General features: G+C 39.6%; 1 protein-coding gene across 13 annotated transcripts in view; it reads right to left on the minus strand.

Moving 5' to 3' along the window:
* MAST4 (microtubule associated serine/threonine kinase family member 4) overlaps positions 1 to 18,905 on the minus strand; it is a 519,579-nt gene that overhangs the window by 62,043 nt on the left and 438,631 nt on the right. For all 13 annotated transcript variants that reach the window (XM_081825660.1, XM_081825659.1, XM_081825658.1 and 10 more), the window contains 5 exons: positions 16,375 to 16,444; positions 10,965 to 11,043; positions 4,454 to 4,611; positions 2,299 to 2,374; positions 138 to 347 (listed from right to left, as the gene is read on the minus strand). In XM_081825660.1, the coding sequence (XP_081681786.1) occupies positions 138 to 347; positions 2,299 to 2,374; positions 4,454 to 4,611; positions 10,965 to 11,043; positions 16,375 to 16,444 (593 nt within the window). The remainder of the gene's footprint in view (positions 1 to 137; positions 348 to 2,298; positions 2,375 to 4,453; positions 4,612 to 10,964; positions 11,044 to 16,374; positions 16,445 to 18,905) is intronic.

The raw sequence follows: 18,905 nt of genomic DNA on the forward strand, positions 1-18,905 counted from the left end.
TTTCTTCTTTGCTTCCCTGGAACATGAACTCTATCTCATGGTTAAAAACGTGTAAGCAAACGCACTCGTGAAGTTTTTCTTTTTTCAGGGGAAAAGCAAAACAAATCAGAAAACTTTATATAGTAGGTGGTTCATACCTCTTGTAGCAATTTATCTAATTTGTGCTGTAATTCAAGGAAGTATCGTGAGGTGATAAGACCCTGGTGGGATTTATCCAAGCAATCTCGAGCCAGTTCAATAATCTGATGGTGAGTGAAACTAAGCACTCCATCTGCTAGAGGAAGAACATGGTCAGGGGAGTAGCTGGTGATAATTTCCTTCAGACGTTCTTCCATCTGAGCCGTAGCCTGTTTAGAGAAGACATGCACACACAGATGAAATACGACAAAACACACATGTGGACAATTATCACATTTATCTGGCATTTTCAGAGACCTCCACAAATTATGAAATAGAATTCTCAAAACTAATGTATACATAATGTCACTACATAGTTGTCAAAACCCACAGAATGTACACCACCAGGAGTGAACCTTAAATGTTAACTATGGACTTTGGGTGATTATGATGTGTCAAGGCGGGCTCATCGATCGTTAACAAATGGACCACTCTGGTGGGGGATGTTCACGGGGGGAGGGTGTGTGGGTGGGTGTGCTAGTATGTGGGGGGGTAAGCTGGGGGGAGGCATGGTCAGGGGGTATATGGGAATTCTCGGTACTTTCAGTTCAATTTTGTTGAACCTAAAATTGCTCTAAAAAATAAAGTCTGCTTTTTAAAAACATGTTTTATTTAAATTCAATTTAATTAACATATACTGTATTGTTAGTTTCCGAGGTAGAATTCAGTGATTCATCAGTTGCATACAACACCCAGGGCTCATTTAAAGTCTATTTTTTTTTTAAAGCACCAACAGCAGTCTCATTATCACATGAAAGAAAGATTTGATGTATATAAGGAAAACTGACTATCTGAGGGTGATATTTATTTTTTTCTATCCTCTCAAATAATAAAATGGTCTATGGAAGCTTCTTCAAATAAGCCGAACGATACTGTGCATTGTTATGCTTTCGTTTTAGATCTTGGGCTCTTTCTTTCAGATGGATGCTCAAAAATATCAAGTTACGTTTTTACCTACTCAAAACTCAGGACTGTTGCTGGAATTCCACAGGGTGGGCCAAGAGTTGTTTTGTTCAGGAGGTTTTAATGTACCAGGAACATCCTTATCCTTCTCTCACAAAGCTACATCTTGAGCAAAAGGCCAAGGAGAGACTTTGTGTACATATATCAAAAATTCCCTTCCCAGCTTTGATTTCATTCTCTGTGATGCCCGAGTGCCTACTCAGTACCCCCTGCGGATATTAACTGTCTTTGCAGGGGGGTGCCCTCTGCCCCTGCTTCTAAAATCCTAACCAGCACTGACTATGTAGACTCAGGACCTATTTCCCCGGTGAACAAGGGACATGTAATTAATAGCTAAGATGGCTTTAATCAATGACATCAATGTTGGGTTCATTACAAATAATAAGTACTCTGCTCGTGATTTATGAAACCAGAGAGATTTCCTTTCGTTTTCTTGCCTAGGGCTACACAAGAAGCTGGGGAGGAACAGGAACACAATGGAAAGGTTGTCTTCTCCTGACTGCGTAGGAACACTAGGGGAAAGGCCTCGGAAACCAGGGGATGGGAAGCGTCAAAGAGCAGGTTCTTGCAGCCGGGGTGTCTGTCCACAACTCTTCAGCAAGTCCTCTCGGGCTCAGTGTGAGCTCGCTTTGCTAGTCTATTGGGGAACACTGCAACTCTACCTTCGCTTCTAAATTAACAGGGATAGACATATAATTGCTGAAGACATAGGAAGTCACAGAAAAGAAAAAATGAGGTTTTTGGTTTTTTTTTTTAAGAAAAAAAGACGTTCATCACATCCCACTCTACAGGCTTCTAAGGAAGAAGAAGTGTTGCTGCCTGACCATACAGTGCAGGCCCAGACCACAGGCAGAGCAGCGTGTAGGTGTAGAGGCCCCCTCGCCCTGCGGCACCTCATCACCCCCACCCTGTGGGCCGGGCCAGCAGGACTCGCTTTGGAGGCACTTGTGACACACAGACAGTGTGGCTAGTCCTCAGCTGTTTTAAAAAAATGCTTCGTGATTTTACCTTTCTTAGAAGCTGCGGTGCTGTTTTACACAAGTCTAACTCATTACTACTGGGTTGGCCCATTCCTTCCCCTAACAAACCACCTTACAGACGCTACACCCACGTTACCTGTTCGTTTAGATGCTAGGCATCTTCAATTCAATTCATTACCTTTGGGAACCTTTCTTTGTAGACATGGTTCATCATAATTATTTCATGGTCACAGCAGGCGGGAGAACGTCCAGGACTGCAAGCAAAGCAAATTACCCTTTTAAATTTGCCTCAGCATGAAATGAAAATAAGCTTTTTATTTATAAACAATTGGTTGGATCAAAAGTACTATACAACCTTTGCAAGAAAAGTATATTAGGTAAAAACTACAAAATCAGTCATTAGTACATACATAAATACCCACAAACAGTGACACCCTGAATAGGATTCAAAAAGGAAGCTCTAGAAATGGAACGCCATGAAATAATTAGAACTACAATATAAAACGAATTCGGAAACGTTCTTAAATTGAGATTATATTCTGTAGGTAGAATGCATTTCTGTAGTGCTGGAAACCAGTTAACGAATTGCAGTATAAAACAAAATAGGATCGTTACAAACAGCAACATCTAGGACACACTGAACAGTATAATTTCACACTTTTATCCTACACCTGCGCTCTGCCACGTACCGCTGAAGGGGGCTGAGAGTCTTCCAGGGCACAGGTGTCACCACTGAAATCCATTTTCTAGCCTCACAGAGACCTATTTGGGGTGCTGAGGTAAGCATTACACACAATATGAAACAGAGGCAGGTAAGTGTTGTGTGCTTTTCTTTCTTTCAATAGTAGGTTCATATTTCTTCTTAGTGTTACCGAGTTGTGCAACTTCAGTGTGTGTTTACATTTCTGGGAGAATACAGCCTGTACTAGATATCCAAGGAACTCCTTTCATAAAACCGTAAAATGGGCCCCATGTGGTGAAATAAAATGCCCCTAAATGAATTCATAAAATTGACCTTTTATTCCCTAACTCAAAATAATGACACATCCCCGAATTACTCAATGTGGCTACCTTTACTATCAGTTTATTGTACTAAATAAAAAAGGTACTAAATAAAAAAGGTACAAAGAGGGGGGCACCTGGCTGGCTCAGTCAGTAGAGTATGACACTCTTGGTCTTGGGGTCATGAGTTTGAGCCCCACGTTGGGCGTAGAGTTTACTTTAAAAAAAAAAAAAAAGATACAAAGGGGAAAACCCTCCTCAGTAAACTTTGATATTCAACTGAACACCTGACAAACTATTTTTATAGTAAAATCTTAAACAGGAAAGTACACCAATTCTACAGCATCAAGATTTCATACTGCGGACTGATGGACTGCCTTGACCATCCTGCAGAGAAGGACCTGCCACCCCCAGGGGATGGGACTGCAGAAGCCGCCAGCCATCAGTTCCTTCAAAGATGACCTCAGCTGCAGTCACCTCACCCAGGCCACGTCCTTCCTTGGGCACCGTACTCAGTGACTGAGGTAGGGATAAAAAGTAAGGGCCATTTGACACAGAGGGGTAACTCTGATGGGTCATGCCATCCTCAGAGCTCCCTGTGGAGGCGGCTGTGCGGCAGGTAGATTTCTTTCTGCCCAAGTCAGCTTGCTTGCCTTCCTTAAATGGGTATAAATCCTGAGCACTCCCTAATAAACATCCTGAACACAAATCTCTGTTTTAGAGTCTATATCCTAAAAACAAAACAAAACAAAAAAAATGAAAACAAACAAACAAAAAACCTGTAAGACAAATCTCTCTCTCTCTCTATATATATCTGGCCCTATTCAATGTCAAAATTTAAGGGACACAAACTCCTAACAATTTATTCATAAGCTTGGAAAAAGTAAAACTCATGAAGGGAAGAAAGAATGAAAAATATGGGTTAACTTTTATAATGTGGAATCTGAATGAAAATCCTTTTATTTTTGTTGTCCTTCCTTTTTAGGCAAGCTTACCCCTCTTCAAATAAGAACACTAAGTGCTCCCGCACCACAACTGGACTGTCTTGAAATTTCCAATGGCAAGAAGGTTTTACAGGAGGTCCCGTTAGTCCATCGTGATTACTGCTACTACCCCAATTAACAAATTGAGAGAAATTAAAAGAAAAACAGTAAGATGCCTTTCAGTGGTAATTAACAATATCATGTAGAGATGGGAAAAATCACACTATATTTGGGGTAGTTCACAAATCAATTAACACAGAGATGGATTAGAGGACCAAAAGGCTTCCCTTGAAATGGTTAAAAACAGATGATCCAATTAAGTAACATTTTTCAATCAGGTCCACCTACCTCAGACTTCGGGAGCGGGGGCGCATGGGTGTGTTCCTGCATCTGTTTTCCGTGGCGATGCTTTCGGTAGTACAAAAATGTTTCGACAGGAAGTGCAATTCATCTGGTGTTGGTTGGTACGGTAACTGATGCAGCTTCTCCTGGGAGGAAGAGGAGGACTACAACAAACCACAGTGAGGTTAGGGGACCATCTGAGAAAGAAAGACTTCAAGTGAATTCGCAATCAAAGCAGTGAACCTGGGAGTCATCACCATTTTATATTGTTTCCCTTTCATGTTTTAATTACAATCATTAGTGTCTAAATGTATGCCCTTGCTGCTTTCTCTGTGAGGTCAAAATGCCTTCCATATTGCATCTCATTTGTCTATAAGACCATTTCCCAAAAGATGTTTCCCCTCTTGTAGAAAACCCAGGCTCTGAAAATTGGGAGGACTCGCTCAAAGCCAAGGCAAAAAAGTGACACCTGGACAATCTGGGTGCATGAAATGACAGATTAGTTCTCAACTGAGTATGGTACCCTCGCTTGGACCACTGCTCACAATCAAACACTGTGACCTTCAGGTGAGTAACATAAAATGAATTTTATGATATGTGATCATAAATAAGGTAATGAGATCTTCCTTTACAAAGCATATTGTCCTTTGATACTTCGATATGTGCCTTAGGTAAAAAGGGGAAGAGATGAAGATACTTTTCTCACTAATGTCATTGTTTTAAAAATTGGATTTTTTTTTTCCCTTTTTTCCTTCGGCTAAGACTCTCTCTCTTTTTTTAAAGCAGCTTCAGTGGTGGTGAGTTTTTTAATTCCTTGCATATAGACTTGCTTTTTGAAAACTGTCATTTAATACTTAGAGCAAGGTAATGTGGAAAAAGTGAACAACGAAATAACACTGTTTCTAATCAATCTGAGAAATAGAACTATAAAGCAAACAGACTTTTCTTTTAGTTTTTACTGGGAGGTAAACTCTATAAGCAATTCTAACAAAAGAGATTGAGAAATTTTTGAGCAAGAGAATCATGATTAGACTAAGCATATTTGTAAAGGTAACACTCATCTGAAAATCTCAGTTTTAACAGGTTTTTTTTTTTTTTAAGCTGTCATTAGTTTAACAATAAATGCACTTCATAAACACTGAAGCATCACAATGTAGTAACACTAGAAATTAATGACTACAGCTTAAAAATACTCTCATACCTTGAAATTATAAAACACCTTATAAGTCCATACTGAGACAGAGCAATTTTTATAACATAATGAGATTGTTTTATAAGCCATAAAAATGAGAACGCTACTAGAAAGACTTATGAGATAAACCAAATCTCTATTCAGAAGGTACAAGCACAGTCTTAAACACTTTTCACTGTGAAAAAAAAAAACAACAAATAAAACACAAACTAAGTCAACTCAAGCACTCAGGAAAAGAACAATAAAATCACTGTAAGCAGGAGAGAAGCAGTGATGATAAAAGTGAAGATAAGGAAATCAGCTAATAAAAAAACAGAATTAAGAATCTGTATATAGGTCTCCGAGGAAAATCAATGCCTACAGTTCCGTATCCAAGACTTCAAAACCCTAAAACCCCGAAGTTTATTTGTAAGTTTAGAGTAATCCCTTTTGATGGCACAACATCAGCTGAACTGATGGATAGCTATTTAAAATATGTATTCAGTCCACTTAGTGTGAATGTTGATTCAGTCTGTGGTGGAAATATTAATATATTTGATTTTGAGCTACCGGCCCAGGCGCCGCTGGGCTGTTGTGTATAGTACAGGGATCCTGTTACCTTTCTAAAATATGAAAATTAATTCCAAAACACACCGGGCTCTAGAGTTTCAAGTAAAGTATCATGGGCCTGTGCTGGCATGGAAATGACACATTGACACCGAGCGACTTCAGGAGGGTGAGTTCCCTCTGTGGAGGGAAGGAGCAGAAAGGGACTGGGTGGGCAGGGCTTTACTTGCATCTTTAACATTTATTAAACAGAATAACAATTTATTTTAAAAACAGTTGTAGCAAATGTAACAAAATTTTGTGGTTTTACCATATATGCAGCCACAGAAGGAAACTGCAAAAGGAATGTGCCCCAGGTTTACTGATGGGGAATACGGCAAAAGGAACGATGCAGTGGTGGTAAGAATTCTAACCTTAACACTACTCAAGAAGCGAGGAGGCAAGGAGCTCCTCTGGGAAGAGAGCCTCTTTCGTCTCAGTTGGAACAAGCAAGGTACAAATGGGAGGAGGGTTATACCCTGTCCAAGTGACAAAGAATGGGTTTCTGGCACTGGGGACAACTGTAGGCCAGCAAAATGGCCTCAGGGTCTCAAAAGATACCAAACAGGGCCCCCAAAAGGAGATGATACTGGACAATCGAGAAATCCAAGGTTAGGTTTTAGTAGAGATCAGGGATTCACTCAGTGGAGAACTTTTGAAGCCAGTGAGAGTTGCAAGACAGCAGAGGTGCAGGCCCGCCCCAAGACCGCACACCATATTGGAAAGACACCTCCACCGGCCAAAGCGTCCAGGGAGTACCACTTTGAGGAGAGCTTCAGGAATTTGTTTGGGAGTTTCCCAATAAACGGTGTCTGATTACTTTATATTTCTAGCACATTCTCTAAGTGTGGTGTCAGGTCTCATCACCCAACTGGTCTGCACATGGCTTTTGATAGTGCCATAAATCAAAGAGTAGAGTTACATAAAAAAGCTGTATAAGACTTCCCCAACACTGTTCTGAATAATGATATCATTTAGTCTCTCCAGATAACCATTTTGCAACAGACAATACTCACATGAATGCATAATTTTCTACTTGTTATTAAAGGTAGTATCATTTTATAGTCATACCTCACATATTTATAGGTATTTATATTCTTATTTCCATTCCCTCAGCAGAAAATAATCTGTTAAGAAATATGGGAGAATGTCCTCCTACTGCTGCAGTTCCTATTACTTATTTTAAAATGAAAAATTATGACCCCAATATATGGGGAAAAAGTTCCCCATAGATTAATTTTAATGGCAAAATTCAGAGTTGAAAGAAGTTGCAAAACTAAATATTTTCTGGAGGGACTGATTAACTTCCTATGACCAAATCTTCTCAATTTTGGAATATAGCATTTTTAACACTTGCCAATTTTACAGGTGCCATCTACCCAAAGGATAAAGACATGATGTTTACATTTCAGCAGAAGTAGTTCTGCAATTCAGCTAACGACACAATTACCTGTCAAACCTAAGCTGTATTTTCAAAGTGTCTGTAATTTTATGTTCTGTATGTTTACTTTTAAAAAATAACTAAAATGCATTTCTGATTGGCTAAATGACTAACAGTTAACTCACAAAATGAAAATCTGAGAGTGCCTCAGATTTAGAAAAGAAGAAAATGAGGGGCGCCTGGCTGGCTTAATCAGTGGGACATGGTGACTCTCCATTTCAGGGTCATGAGTTCAAGCTCCACATTGGGCGTAGTGATTATTTAAAAATAAAATAAAAGATAATACATATTTTAAAAAAAGAAAGAAGAAAATGTAACTACTAAGCAGTTTTATGCAAATTTTGCCCCACTATGTAAAGGACAAGAACCTCAAAACACTGAGGGAAGTGAAAAGTAGCTTTTCAAATTTTCACTCATTATTTTTATCAACAACCAATAGGGAGAATAGATAACTGAACTTTTTATGTGTGGAGGACCTACACTTCACACCCTTAACAGTTCCTTGTGTCTTTTGGCACAAAGTAATTTTGAAAGTGAAAATTTTAGGGGCGTCTGGGTGGTTTAGTCGGTTAAGTGTCTGCCTTTGGCTCAGGTCATGATCTCAGGGTCCTGGGATCGAGCCCCGCATCGGGCTCCCTGCTCAGCGGGGAGTCTGCTTCTCCCTCTCTCACTCCCCCTGCTTGTGTTCCCTCTCTCGCTGTGTCTCTCTCTCTCTCTCCCCCTCCCTCCCTCTCTCCCCTTATCAAATAAATAAATAAAATCTTTAAAGAAGATTTTATTTTGAAGGAAAAAGTAGGAACATGAGGTCAACAATTATATGTACCACCTTCTTTAAAAAACACTTAAGAGAAAAGCTAAAAGCGATCTTACCTCCAGTCAGCAGCTGTTGGTTAGAAACACAGCAAATATGTGTGTGTGTGTGTGTGTGTGTGTGTGTGTGTGTGACTAAAAATGGTCTCAGGTGGCTTCTTCCTTAGACACATATGGAAGTCAAGGATGGTGATAATTCCATTGTGACAGATGGCCAGGTCATGTTTATTAATGAAAATATTTATTTTTAGAAATACCATGTAAATTCCTTAAAAAGAGCCAAGAGGCTGGAGTCTAGACCTTACTGTATTCTTAGAGAAAGGAGGGTGTTGGTCACAGCCCCTCAGTGCATTCTCTGTGTCTTACATTTCTGATAAATAAAAATGGAGAGAACAGTAGCAATTGCACGACATGGTGTGTTGCTGGGATTAAACAAAGACTACAATGCACTGGAAGTAGTCAGGCTAATGTCTAGCACATAATAAATATTTCTACAACAACTGGTTTCTAAAATTATTTGTACCAAATGAGGTCTGATTCTAGGTAACTCACTCTTTTTGAAGAGATTGGCTTTTTAAAATGGTGTATAATTTACTAGTTAGAGATGGAAGGATCTTGTACTCTCCCCCTATTTTTCTTGCAAGAGTCAAATTACTGTATCCAAACCGTAATAAAACTTGATTGAAGGGCAAAGCAAGGTCATAGAGCTGAAATGAACAAGAATCTGGAGACAAGAGACTTCCCCCAAAGTCTGCAGAAGAATAATACTTAAATTTCAGAAAGTTACCCTTGTTTTTCTTTTTGGTCAATCAGTTTTAGCATTCATTTTCACACTGGAGTTACCCACGTTTTCAGCATCTAAAATCAATCAATGACCAGTGATGGTTCTGGACACAGCAGCCCAGGGTGGCTTCACTGTTTTTTAGTGACAGTTTTATCCACTGAAGCCATTCATGAGTTTGAAGCATCCTCTCCAGTGTGAGGCTTCTACGTTACTGAAATGACTCAAGACTGTCAGGACGTCTCACCAAAATTATCAAAATAAACTCACATACCACAACCAAAATGGAATAGAGGATAGGAAAATAAATTACCTCTCCTCAATAAAATACCAGGGAGATGGTAAAAATAATCAACAAATTTTTACAAGGCAGTATTAGAGGTGCTCCAGAAAACTCACATTATATTGCATCTGAAATTTTGGAAACACATAATATAAGGCAGTGGTAATACCAGTTAGTTTATAAACTTAATTGTAGTGTCCTTTCTTTTTTAAAAAATTTATTTATTTGAGAGAGAGAGAGAAAGTAGGGAGAGAGGTAGCAGGGGAAGGAGAGAGAAAATCTCCAGCAGACTCCCTGCTGAGTGAGGAGCTTGATGTGGGGCTTGATCTCACAATCCTGAGGTCCTGAGATCATGACATGAGCTGAAATCAAATGTTGGATGCTTAAGCTACTGGGCCACCCAAGTCCCCCAGTTGTAGTGTCTTTTCAATGCAAGTACTATTAAGTGGCTGGATGTACGTGCTTAGCACAGCACTGGGGCCTGTGAAAAACCACCACCACCACCATCACAAAACAATGGATGAATAACCCTACATAATAAACCACAGACTTTCACAAAATGAAAATAGAATTGTACCAGAGGAAATCTAAAATCATCAGGTCCACATTCCTGGCTTGTCCAAGGGCATTCGGACCATTCCATTAGGTATGTATTGAACACCTACAACAGACCTGGTCTTTCTAAATGACCTCCAGCTTCCGAAGCTCTGCAGGGACAGATATCCCACACCACCACTAATTTAAACTGAGAAAGCATCTATCTAACTTACTGAATCGTTCCCATTAGTTGCTAGGGCTCTTGTTGAAATGTTACAATTTGGGGCAAGAGCATCCTTCTTTCTCTATTCTATTTCCATGGCTTCATTTTGTCTCTTTGTCTTAACTTACTACTAAATTCTTTTAATCTCTCCTTAAAAAAATTTCTTACCTAGGAGGTACAGATTTAAGGCTTGCCATTTTTTTTTTTTGAAGGAGGAAAACAAAGAAACAAAACAACAAAAACAAACAAAAAAATCCCTGCATCTGAGCCACACAAGAAAAAAAAAAAAAAAAAAAACCCTAGGCCATCAAAGTTTAATGGCGTTTTCAGTACTGATATCACTGGTGTGGAACCAAAGCAATAAAACCAGATTGCATTCCCCCCCACGCCCCCGAACTTCACCAAATGGTATTAAAACGAAAGCTCCCAATCTCCTCCAAACTTGTGATCCTGGGACTTAATTTATGCACCATGGTTTAAAAGCTTGCAGCAAAGAGTATGTCCTTTTTACATTTGTAAGCTCATCATGTGATGAGGAACCTATGCAGAGTGACAGACGTGCAGAATTTATCTCCTTCTTCCCACCAGGAAACACCCAGAGAAAACACCTGCTGTCCCAGAGAGCCATGTGGTTGTGAGGAAGAAGACAACAGGGAGGTACTTACAGAGACTGTGGAGCTGGGCGTATTTGTCCCATAGCCAGAGGAGGGGAGAGAAGCCAAGGACCAGCGGCGTCCATCAGTCCTATTGAGAGAGGGAGATTAGCTTTGGCCAAAGCTGGAGCATGGTTACGCGGGAACTGCAGGGAAACCGAGTATTTTTAGTCAAACAAATGACACAAATATGGTCAGTGAAGATGTGGAAATGTTCAGCAAGGGCCAGAGTAAACAAACATTATACAGCAGGTTGACTTTTATTTAAACCAGATCGATACACCCAAACAAGTAGAAAGTGAATGGGCTGATCCATATTATTGATCTCTCACTAACACACTTTGACAAAATGAATACCAGGGATAATTACAATGGTCAGACTCAGCAGATTCAAATGAATAAAAACAGAGAGGGAGGAGGACAAACACTCGTGTCTGGGAGCTGATAACTGAGGCCCTGGGTCTTTGGAAGCGCCTGAATTGCAGCAAGGTACAAGAGCCAGTGGGGACTTCGATTATATCCTAAAGACTCTCCACTTATTTTCAAGGGAACTGGCCTCCTCATCACACCTAGGGAGGGGATTAGTGGGGCTCAGGGCTGGTTCAAGTCCTAAGTCGCAAAAAACTTTCACACTAAAAAAGCGACTGACGCTGTATTCAGAATCTCTAAGCGTGACTGTCTTCTGACACGACCTGGCTTTATCCGGTGTTGCACACACTTGTGCACTCACAACCTTTGCCCTTGTTGTGAGTATGCAGCCCAGCTCTGGCCTGGGGCAGCATGGGCAGAAAGAAAATTCTCTACTAGTGACAGAACCTAATGCAGAGTACAAGTGTCTGCCCCAGTCACAGAGGCAAAACTGTCAGGAGTCCTTAAAGAGAGTGATTTTTCTCTCCAAGTGGTCCAAGGGTAGCTTCCAGGGTGGATTCTGGTTATGAAGTTGGGGTCTTTACAAGGGTCTCAGATGACAGAATGAAGTAGTAAAGACAATACTGTTGCAGGGGAACATCAGAAAGCAAACTTTCTGAAATCTCTGGCATTCCAGAGTCATTAATTTATTATTTACTCTATTTTAAGTAAGACTGTGACTTCAAAATCATATACCCCTGTGAAAACAAATAGATGTGCATCTGCCATGGGGAAAAACAGGAAAAACACACATCATAAAGGCTTATACTGCATTCTTTAGATGGAGTATCCTATGTACACTTCTTGTAATTTATGACTGTACTAATTTACCAAGTGAGAGGTAAGAGGGGGCCAGATTTAACACAGACACGTTCACAGGAAGTTGAAGTCAGGGGATTCGACAGCACTAGACTTGAATTTGAGAAATGTCACAATTAGATGTAAAAAAACTGACATTTGAGACTAAATTACAGTCAAGAGAAAATATAATCACAGGCTACCATGGATGTTGCCTCCAATAAATGCAAATGGTCCACAAAGACAAAATGGAGAAATTCGAGTGGACAAATCACAGAAATACTACAATGTTAAAATCTGAGTAAAATTTACCTGTCATTTCTGTGACCATGATTGGAGTACAATTGAATCAAGTTTGTTTTTTAAAAAAGAAGCAAGATAAAATATTTGTAAATATACCAGATACAAGGAATGGGAATAATTAAGTCATATGTTCTTTAAAGTATTTTTAAACAATTAAAAATGGAAAAGATTTAAGAAGAAAATAATTATAAGAACATGCTTCTAAAGATATCTATCAATTAAATGGACACAGGTTAGTCGTATTTTATTTGACTACTTACTGAAGATTTAAAAACCCATGCTGTACTTTATATTTTAAACACCTCCAATTTTTAGAAGTAAAAAAAAAAAGGTGGGGAGGGTCTGATTCTTAAAAGGATTATACAGTCCATTTAATAGCAATTATCAGAAACTAGTCTCTGGAAAGAATGCGGGCACCATTTCTCCTACCATGATTTTGTTTTGTGATTCATTAACTCTCCTTTCCCTCAGGTATCAATAAATATATTTCACATGAATGAACAATTCCAAGACATGTTCTTATTAGCTTTGAAACATAAATTACATTTGCTTACTCTGGAAAACACACAACTAAAAGATGTTTAAACAAGAATGTGCAGCCATGGACCAGAAATAATTTATGTCTCATGAAGTTCCCCAAGTTCTCTGTGTCTGTTTACTCAAATGGAGCACAAAGGACCATTGCATTTTCATTACCATGACGACCGCACATCAGAAGTTACTATACATGCTATACAGGGTACTTAAGAGAGAGCACGCCCCCCCCCTTTTTTTTTTCAAGAAAGCTATCACACAAGTGCCATTTGGATCCTGCTAACAATGTTGTCTTTTCTTTGCAGAAGCTACCAATAAAATGTTATCGGAAGACAGACTACATTCTAGTCAAAGCAATAGGCTTTTTTGAAGAGTGATTTTTTTTTTCTTTTTTTTGGTGGGTGGAAATCTCTCAGTGTTAAACTAAGTGAAAAAGTAAGAAGGGAAAAACATCTGATGGGAACACAGAATACAAAAAGTTTTGCAAAAAAACATTTCAACACTACTCACAAAAATTTAGATTAATACAGTATACAACAATATCAACCTGGCTATTATAATTGTATGAGGATGATTTATTTATTTGTTTAGTTGTAACAGTCACGTGGAGTGACACGTTTTACATTCTGGTTGATACTGAAACAAGTTGAACTATGCCAGGTGCTCAACAAGTGTCTAATAACCTGAACTCAGCAGGCAAGTCTGTTCTAGTAATTTGCTTGTGGAAATATATTCTGAGATTTACCCTGGTAAGGGACAATGAGGCCGCTAGGAAACACCCATGGCATGTAGTCAGGGCTCTGTATTTCCAACGTAAGTGAAAGCAGTATGTAATGCGTCAACTCCAACAACTTTCGGGAAGGCAGAACAATGTTATTACCTCCATCTTAAGTCAAAGAAAAAAATGTTAATTCTGTAATCGGATAGATTGTAAATCTGTATCACAGTTCTTAGGAAAGTAAAAATATGTTTTCTTGCTCCTGACAAAATTTACTCTGCTACAGTGCTCATTTTCCTCCTTTTAACTCAGTAGTAAAAAAAATTAGCTTGATAATTTTACTCTTATGTATGTATTAGATAGCAAGTGAGTGCCATCATATTTTCCAGTCTGAAATTAAACTATGCCATTACAGGGGATGTCTAGTGGGGGAATATTATCACTTACTGGTATAAGTAAGATGAGAAAACATTAATAAGCCTGATCTTTATCCTTTCACTCAAGAATAATTTTAAAAACAGGGCAATCTCTTCTCTGCTGGACTAAATATACAAAATAACAACATGTGAGAGTCTCAAAATGATATCACTTCTTAAAGGCTCATAAATGCATACCGACTGGAAGGGAATGGAGACCCATGAGTGGTGTTTCCATGTTTCCCTGAATAAAAATCAACTTTAAAATGGAGGAGAGAGACACCAGATGTTAAATAAAAATACATCAATTTGAGTTTTTATAACAAAAGCAGGGTTCTGTTTACTTGAATAAAAAGTTTAAAAAGATGATCACTCATGCCCCAATCTAAATTAATATTTTTTGAAGAGTGTGGAGGGAGTTCCATCTGGAAATTCATGCAAAATGAACTACAGGTCTCCTGTGATAATCTTCTGTCATGGCTTATGGTTTATTCGTCAAAAATTAACATGCCTCGGGGTTGTGTATTTTTTTTTTAATTGCAGAGAAACCAGATTCATCTATCCTCCAGTCACCCACTTAATTATCAGATTCTCTTCATTTTTATAAATCTGGCAGGATTAAGAGACTATGATTTCTGTCATGTTTAAATGCACGGTATAATGAGATTTGCATTTTTCTTATTACTTCAAGTAATTAAACACATTCTTTTAAGAGGTGTGTTTTAAAGACTATGGTGGGTTCTTGTTTATCCATTTATATAAGATTTTTGTTTCCACTTAGAGTAGCACTATCATGAATTAATATTAACTGGGCCAACACAGGCTTTGTGGGACCAGTTAATTTTCACATTTTCTTGAGAGTGCTTAGAACAAGTTGCTAAAAGAAAAGAAGCTGGAACTGGGTAAAGAGTCAGGCTGGGGGTCTCAAGTTCCCTTGAGAGCCTGTCTTATGGCTCTGGTGTCCTGGCCACGATAGAGAACAGGGACCTTCCACACACAGGCATCTCCTTATGGTGGGGATGTGTAACATTTACAAGGGAATCTTAATTACAGAGAATTTTGAAAATACTGCCAACAGGTCCCTTTCTTTGGATGTAGTAATGTAAATGCATTGCATGCTGACAAATGGCAGTGGGGGTACTGTGGGTTTTGCTGCTTTGAAACGTGTGTTAAAACAGATCTATTTTTTTAAAATCTACACACGTTATCTTTATTAAGTGCCATGTTAATCCACTTCATGGTATTGTTCGGTCTCTGAGGAAAGTGAGCAAGTATGCTGGACATGTAGACCACAAACTGAATGTATCCTGAATATTCAGAGACCTGGCTGAAGGGGCGTTTTGTTTTCTGTGTGTTTTTCCTGGGCAGGAGAGGACAGCGTACGTGTGCAAGAGGGGTGATGGAGCCCAGGAAGGGGAAGCTTGGAATCGGACAGGGTGAAGTACATTAATTCCACATCTGGAACACAGAAAATGTGGCTGTGTAGACTGACTCCTTTGACTTGGAGAAGTCACAGAAGAACATCCAGAACTGACAAGATGTGATGTTACATCACATGCCTATGATCCTCCGAATTCACAACAAGACTTCTTTGTGGCTCAATGACCCAGATAGAACACATGTATCTTCGACACTTGGTACCAAATTCTAACTAAGATAGGAAGAGAAAACATAAAATATCCTATAGTCCATGCATGGCTTTATCTCAAGGGGATCACTAAATTGGTGGCTTCATGCTCTCAAGTAAAGAGGCATCCTAGAGTATTTATACCCTGTCATCCCAAGAAAGGTTATTTTAAAAAAAAAAATATCTCAACAACAAAAGCAGATGCACCAGGACACAGAGATGAGTCAAGTCCTTATAATGTAAGCTCAGATAGTTCCATATAAATCTGTTGAACATCAAGCATGTACAAGGCACTGCACTAGAGTTAAGAGAAAAAAAAGGAAACAATCTTTCTTGCCCTCACTGGGAGCCCACCATCTAGGGAAGGACCAAGAGAGGTACATGGAACTCTAACATGAGTCAGAAGTCACTATTAAACTGTTAAAGCGGGAGCGTTTACAACAGTTGTGCATTGGTCTAAAGCTATCTTTGGGCAGGGAGCTTTAGAGAAGGCCATATATGATAATGCACAGGATCTCACAGGCAGAAGGCAGGGGAACAGGTAACGACAAAGAGGGGGGTTCAGGAGATGCGATCTCGACCTAACACTTTACTATTTGACTCACAGGAAGTCCTTACCTCCGTGCAAATGAGAAATGGGCTGAGGCACTGGGGGAGAAATTTCTTGGACTATCTTGAGGGCTATTTCCTGTAAAGAGAAAGAGGGAAAAAAGAACCATAACATGATTTTGTTTTTGTAACATTATCCACATCCAGGATCATCTTCTTTCTAGTAATGCGTTTCTGTACATTCTCACACAACGTCCATCTCTTCAAAAATGTTTCAGTGTTCCTTAGAGCAGGGGCAGGGGTGGGGTGTGGGGAGCGAGGGAATGGGCTAGAGTCCCACCCAGCACAGCGTTCCGAGGGTGCAAGCTATATGAATAAGCACATCCATCTATCACCAAGCAGCAGTCTCCCAGGGATTAATAACCTAAACATTTCAGTCCTATAGAATAATGTATATACAAATGTCTTGCTTCTCAGTCTTCCAGATGTTAACATCTTAAGCAACAGGATGGGCGTGGAAGTCTATGCTTCACCTGGTGGTGGGGGTGGGGCTTTCTACTTTCGGGAAGTAGCCTTAGTACTTTTTGTTTACGGAAACTGAGTACATGTCAGAGTTCTCAAAAATAAATCCTCGTATTCTGGGGTCCGTGTTTTAAAAGTGGAAATGTCAGTACTAGTCATAAAATACTGGGAAGAACCCAGCCGTTTGGACCTATTTCTCCAACGACCCAGATCTACGGTCCGGGTGGCCCAGCAGGAGTAGCCCCTATCACTATTTTCTTCAACAGCCCCCCTGCTTCTGAGCCTCTGGGCTGTGCCTGGCCAGGCAGGCTTTCAAAGCCACCACCCCACAAAGGCTTTTTCCTTAGAGGGTGTTTCCCTCCCATCCCGCCGAGGCGGGCAAGCACAGACCACTGGCTGTAAGGAGAGCAGCTCCTTGGGGGCTTGTTACTTCCTCCATCAGAACACTCAACCTGCTGCTGATCATTGAGAACGCGTGGCAGGCAGCTGGTGAGGGGCAGCTCAGGACACCCCAGACCACCCGGCTTCCCTCCGCATGCTTAATTAGATTGGCAGAATTATCTGAGGACCAGAGAGAACTGTAGCTGGTTTAAAGAAGGAGGTGAGGAAAGGCTGCAAACTCGTCTTGTACGTTCTTGAAATGTGGAAAATAAATCAGGAAGATACGTTTAATCCCTCCCAGCCAGCCAGTTCCCACATTACAGATTTCAGAACGGCAGTGACAACTGTGGATAGGTGTGAGGAATATAAGATTGCACGTGCAAGTCAGTACCTAGCTGCAAACAATGTGTTACCTGTGTGCAAAAAGAAGAGGATAAGGTTAGTGTTACCCTGAGGACTTCTGGACTGGTTACATCTCTACTGAAAGTTTCAATTAACATAAGGTTGCAAATTTTATAGTGATGTCTTCAACAGATGCCATTAACTATATGACAGACAGCACAATTAAAGCCATTTGACTAGAAAGCACTGAAAAGCCTATTTCTTTATGGACAGAGAATCTAGAAGCATTTTTCCCTCTGCTGCAATGAAATTTATCATGTCTCTGCATCTGTTGTTCCTTGGGCCCCTGGAGAAATGGATTCTGCTTTTGCCATCTAGTAATCCAGGACTCTTTTTTTTTTTTTTTTGGTCCATTTATCTACAGAACTAAATTAAGTTCCTCAACTTTTCCCAATAGCCTTCATTCCCCCCACCCTGCCTCTTTCCAACTTAGCTTATGTATCACTGTTCATAGCCTTGAAAGATCTTGAAAAATTCAAGATAGCTAAAGATTTTTGTTTCTGAAAGGGAAATGAATCCAATGTCAGAAATTTTAGTGTAGATTTTGTTTATTTGGAAAAAAGTGTTCACTTTGCCCACATTCCATATAGAGCAAACTACCAGTAAGTTATTAGGAAAAACAGAACAATTGATTGCTGGAAGCCAAGGTATGATCAGTTTAACAATCCCAGCTACCCAATTCATTGAGAATAAATAATAGGATCCAAGAAACTTGGCACCAAATTCTTAGCTCCATGTTCTCTGTAAGATGAACACTATATCTGGAGATTATAATGAGATCAGCTAGAACTAGAGAGAGCTTACTAAGTATTCTTAAGACTCTAAAGAAGGGAGAAACAAGGAGTTAACTTAAAACCCTTTTCACTTTTAGAGATTATAATGATTTGTCCCCAGGAAGTCATGTAACATCTTATAATACATGGCAACTGATCACTTTGAGGATGAACGGGCTGAGACAAAGATACATAGAGGTAGGTTAATTTAACTCTGCTCTTAATGAAAAAAAAAAAAATCAAGGCTACCATTAACCATTTCTAATCTTTGGGTTTTGTCTTTCCATTTTATGCTGCCTTTCTAAGCCCATCAATTGAAAATGTTCCTCATTGTCTTCTCATCTACTCCTACATTGCTATTAAATCAAACACAAATTCCCACATTTTTTTAATTCTTATGTTAATCCCCATACATTACATCATCAGTTCTAGATGAAGTGTTCCATGATTCATTGTTCGTGCACAACACCCAGTGCTCCATGCAGAACGTGCCCTCCTCAACACCCACCACCAGACCAACCC

The sequence above is a fragment of the Leptonychotes weddellii genome, chromosome 7, assembly GCF_054177405.1.
Source record: "Leptonychotes weddellii isolate Sample4059 chromosome 7, ASM5417740v2, whole genome shotgun sequence".
NCBI lineage: Eukaryota > Metazoa > Chordata > Mammalia > Carnivora > Phocidae > Leptonychotes > Leptonychotes weddellii.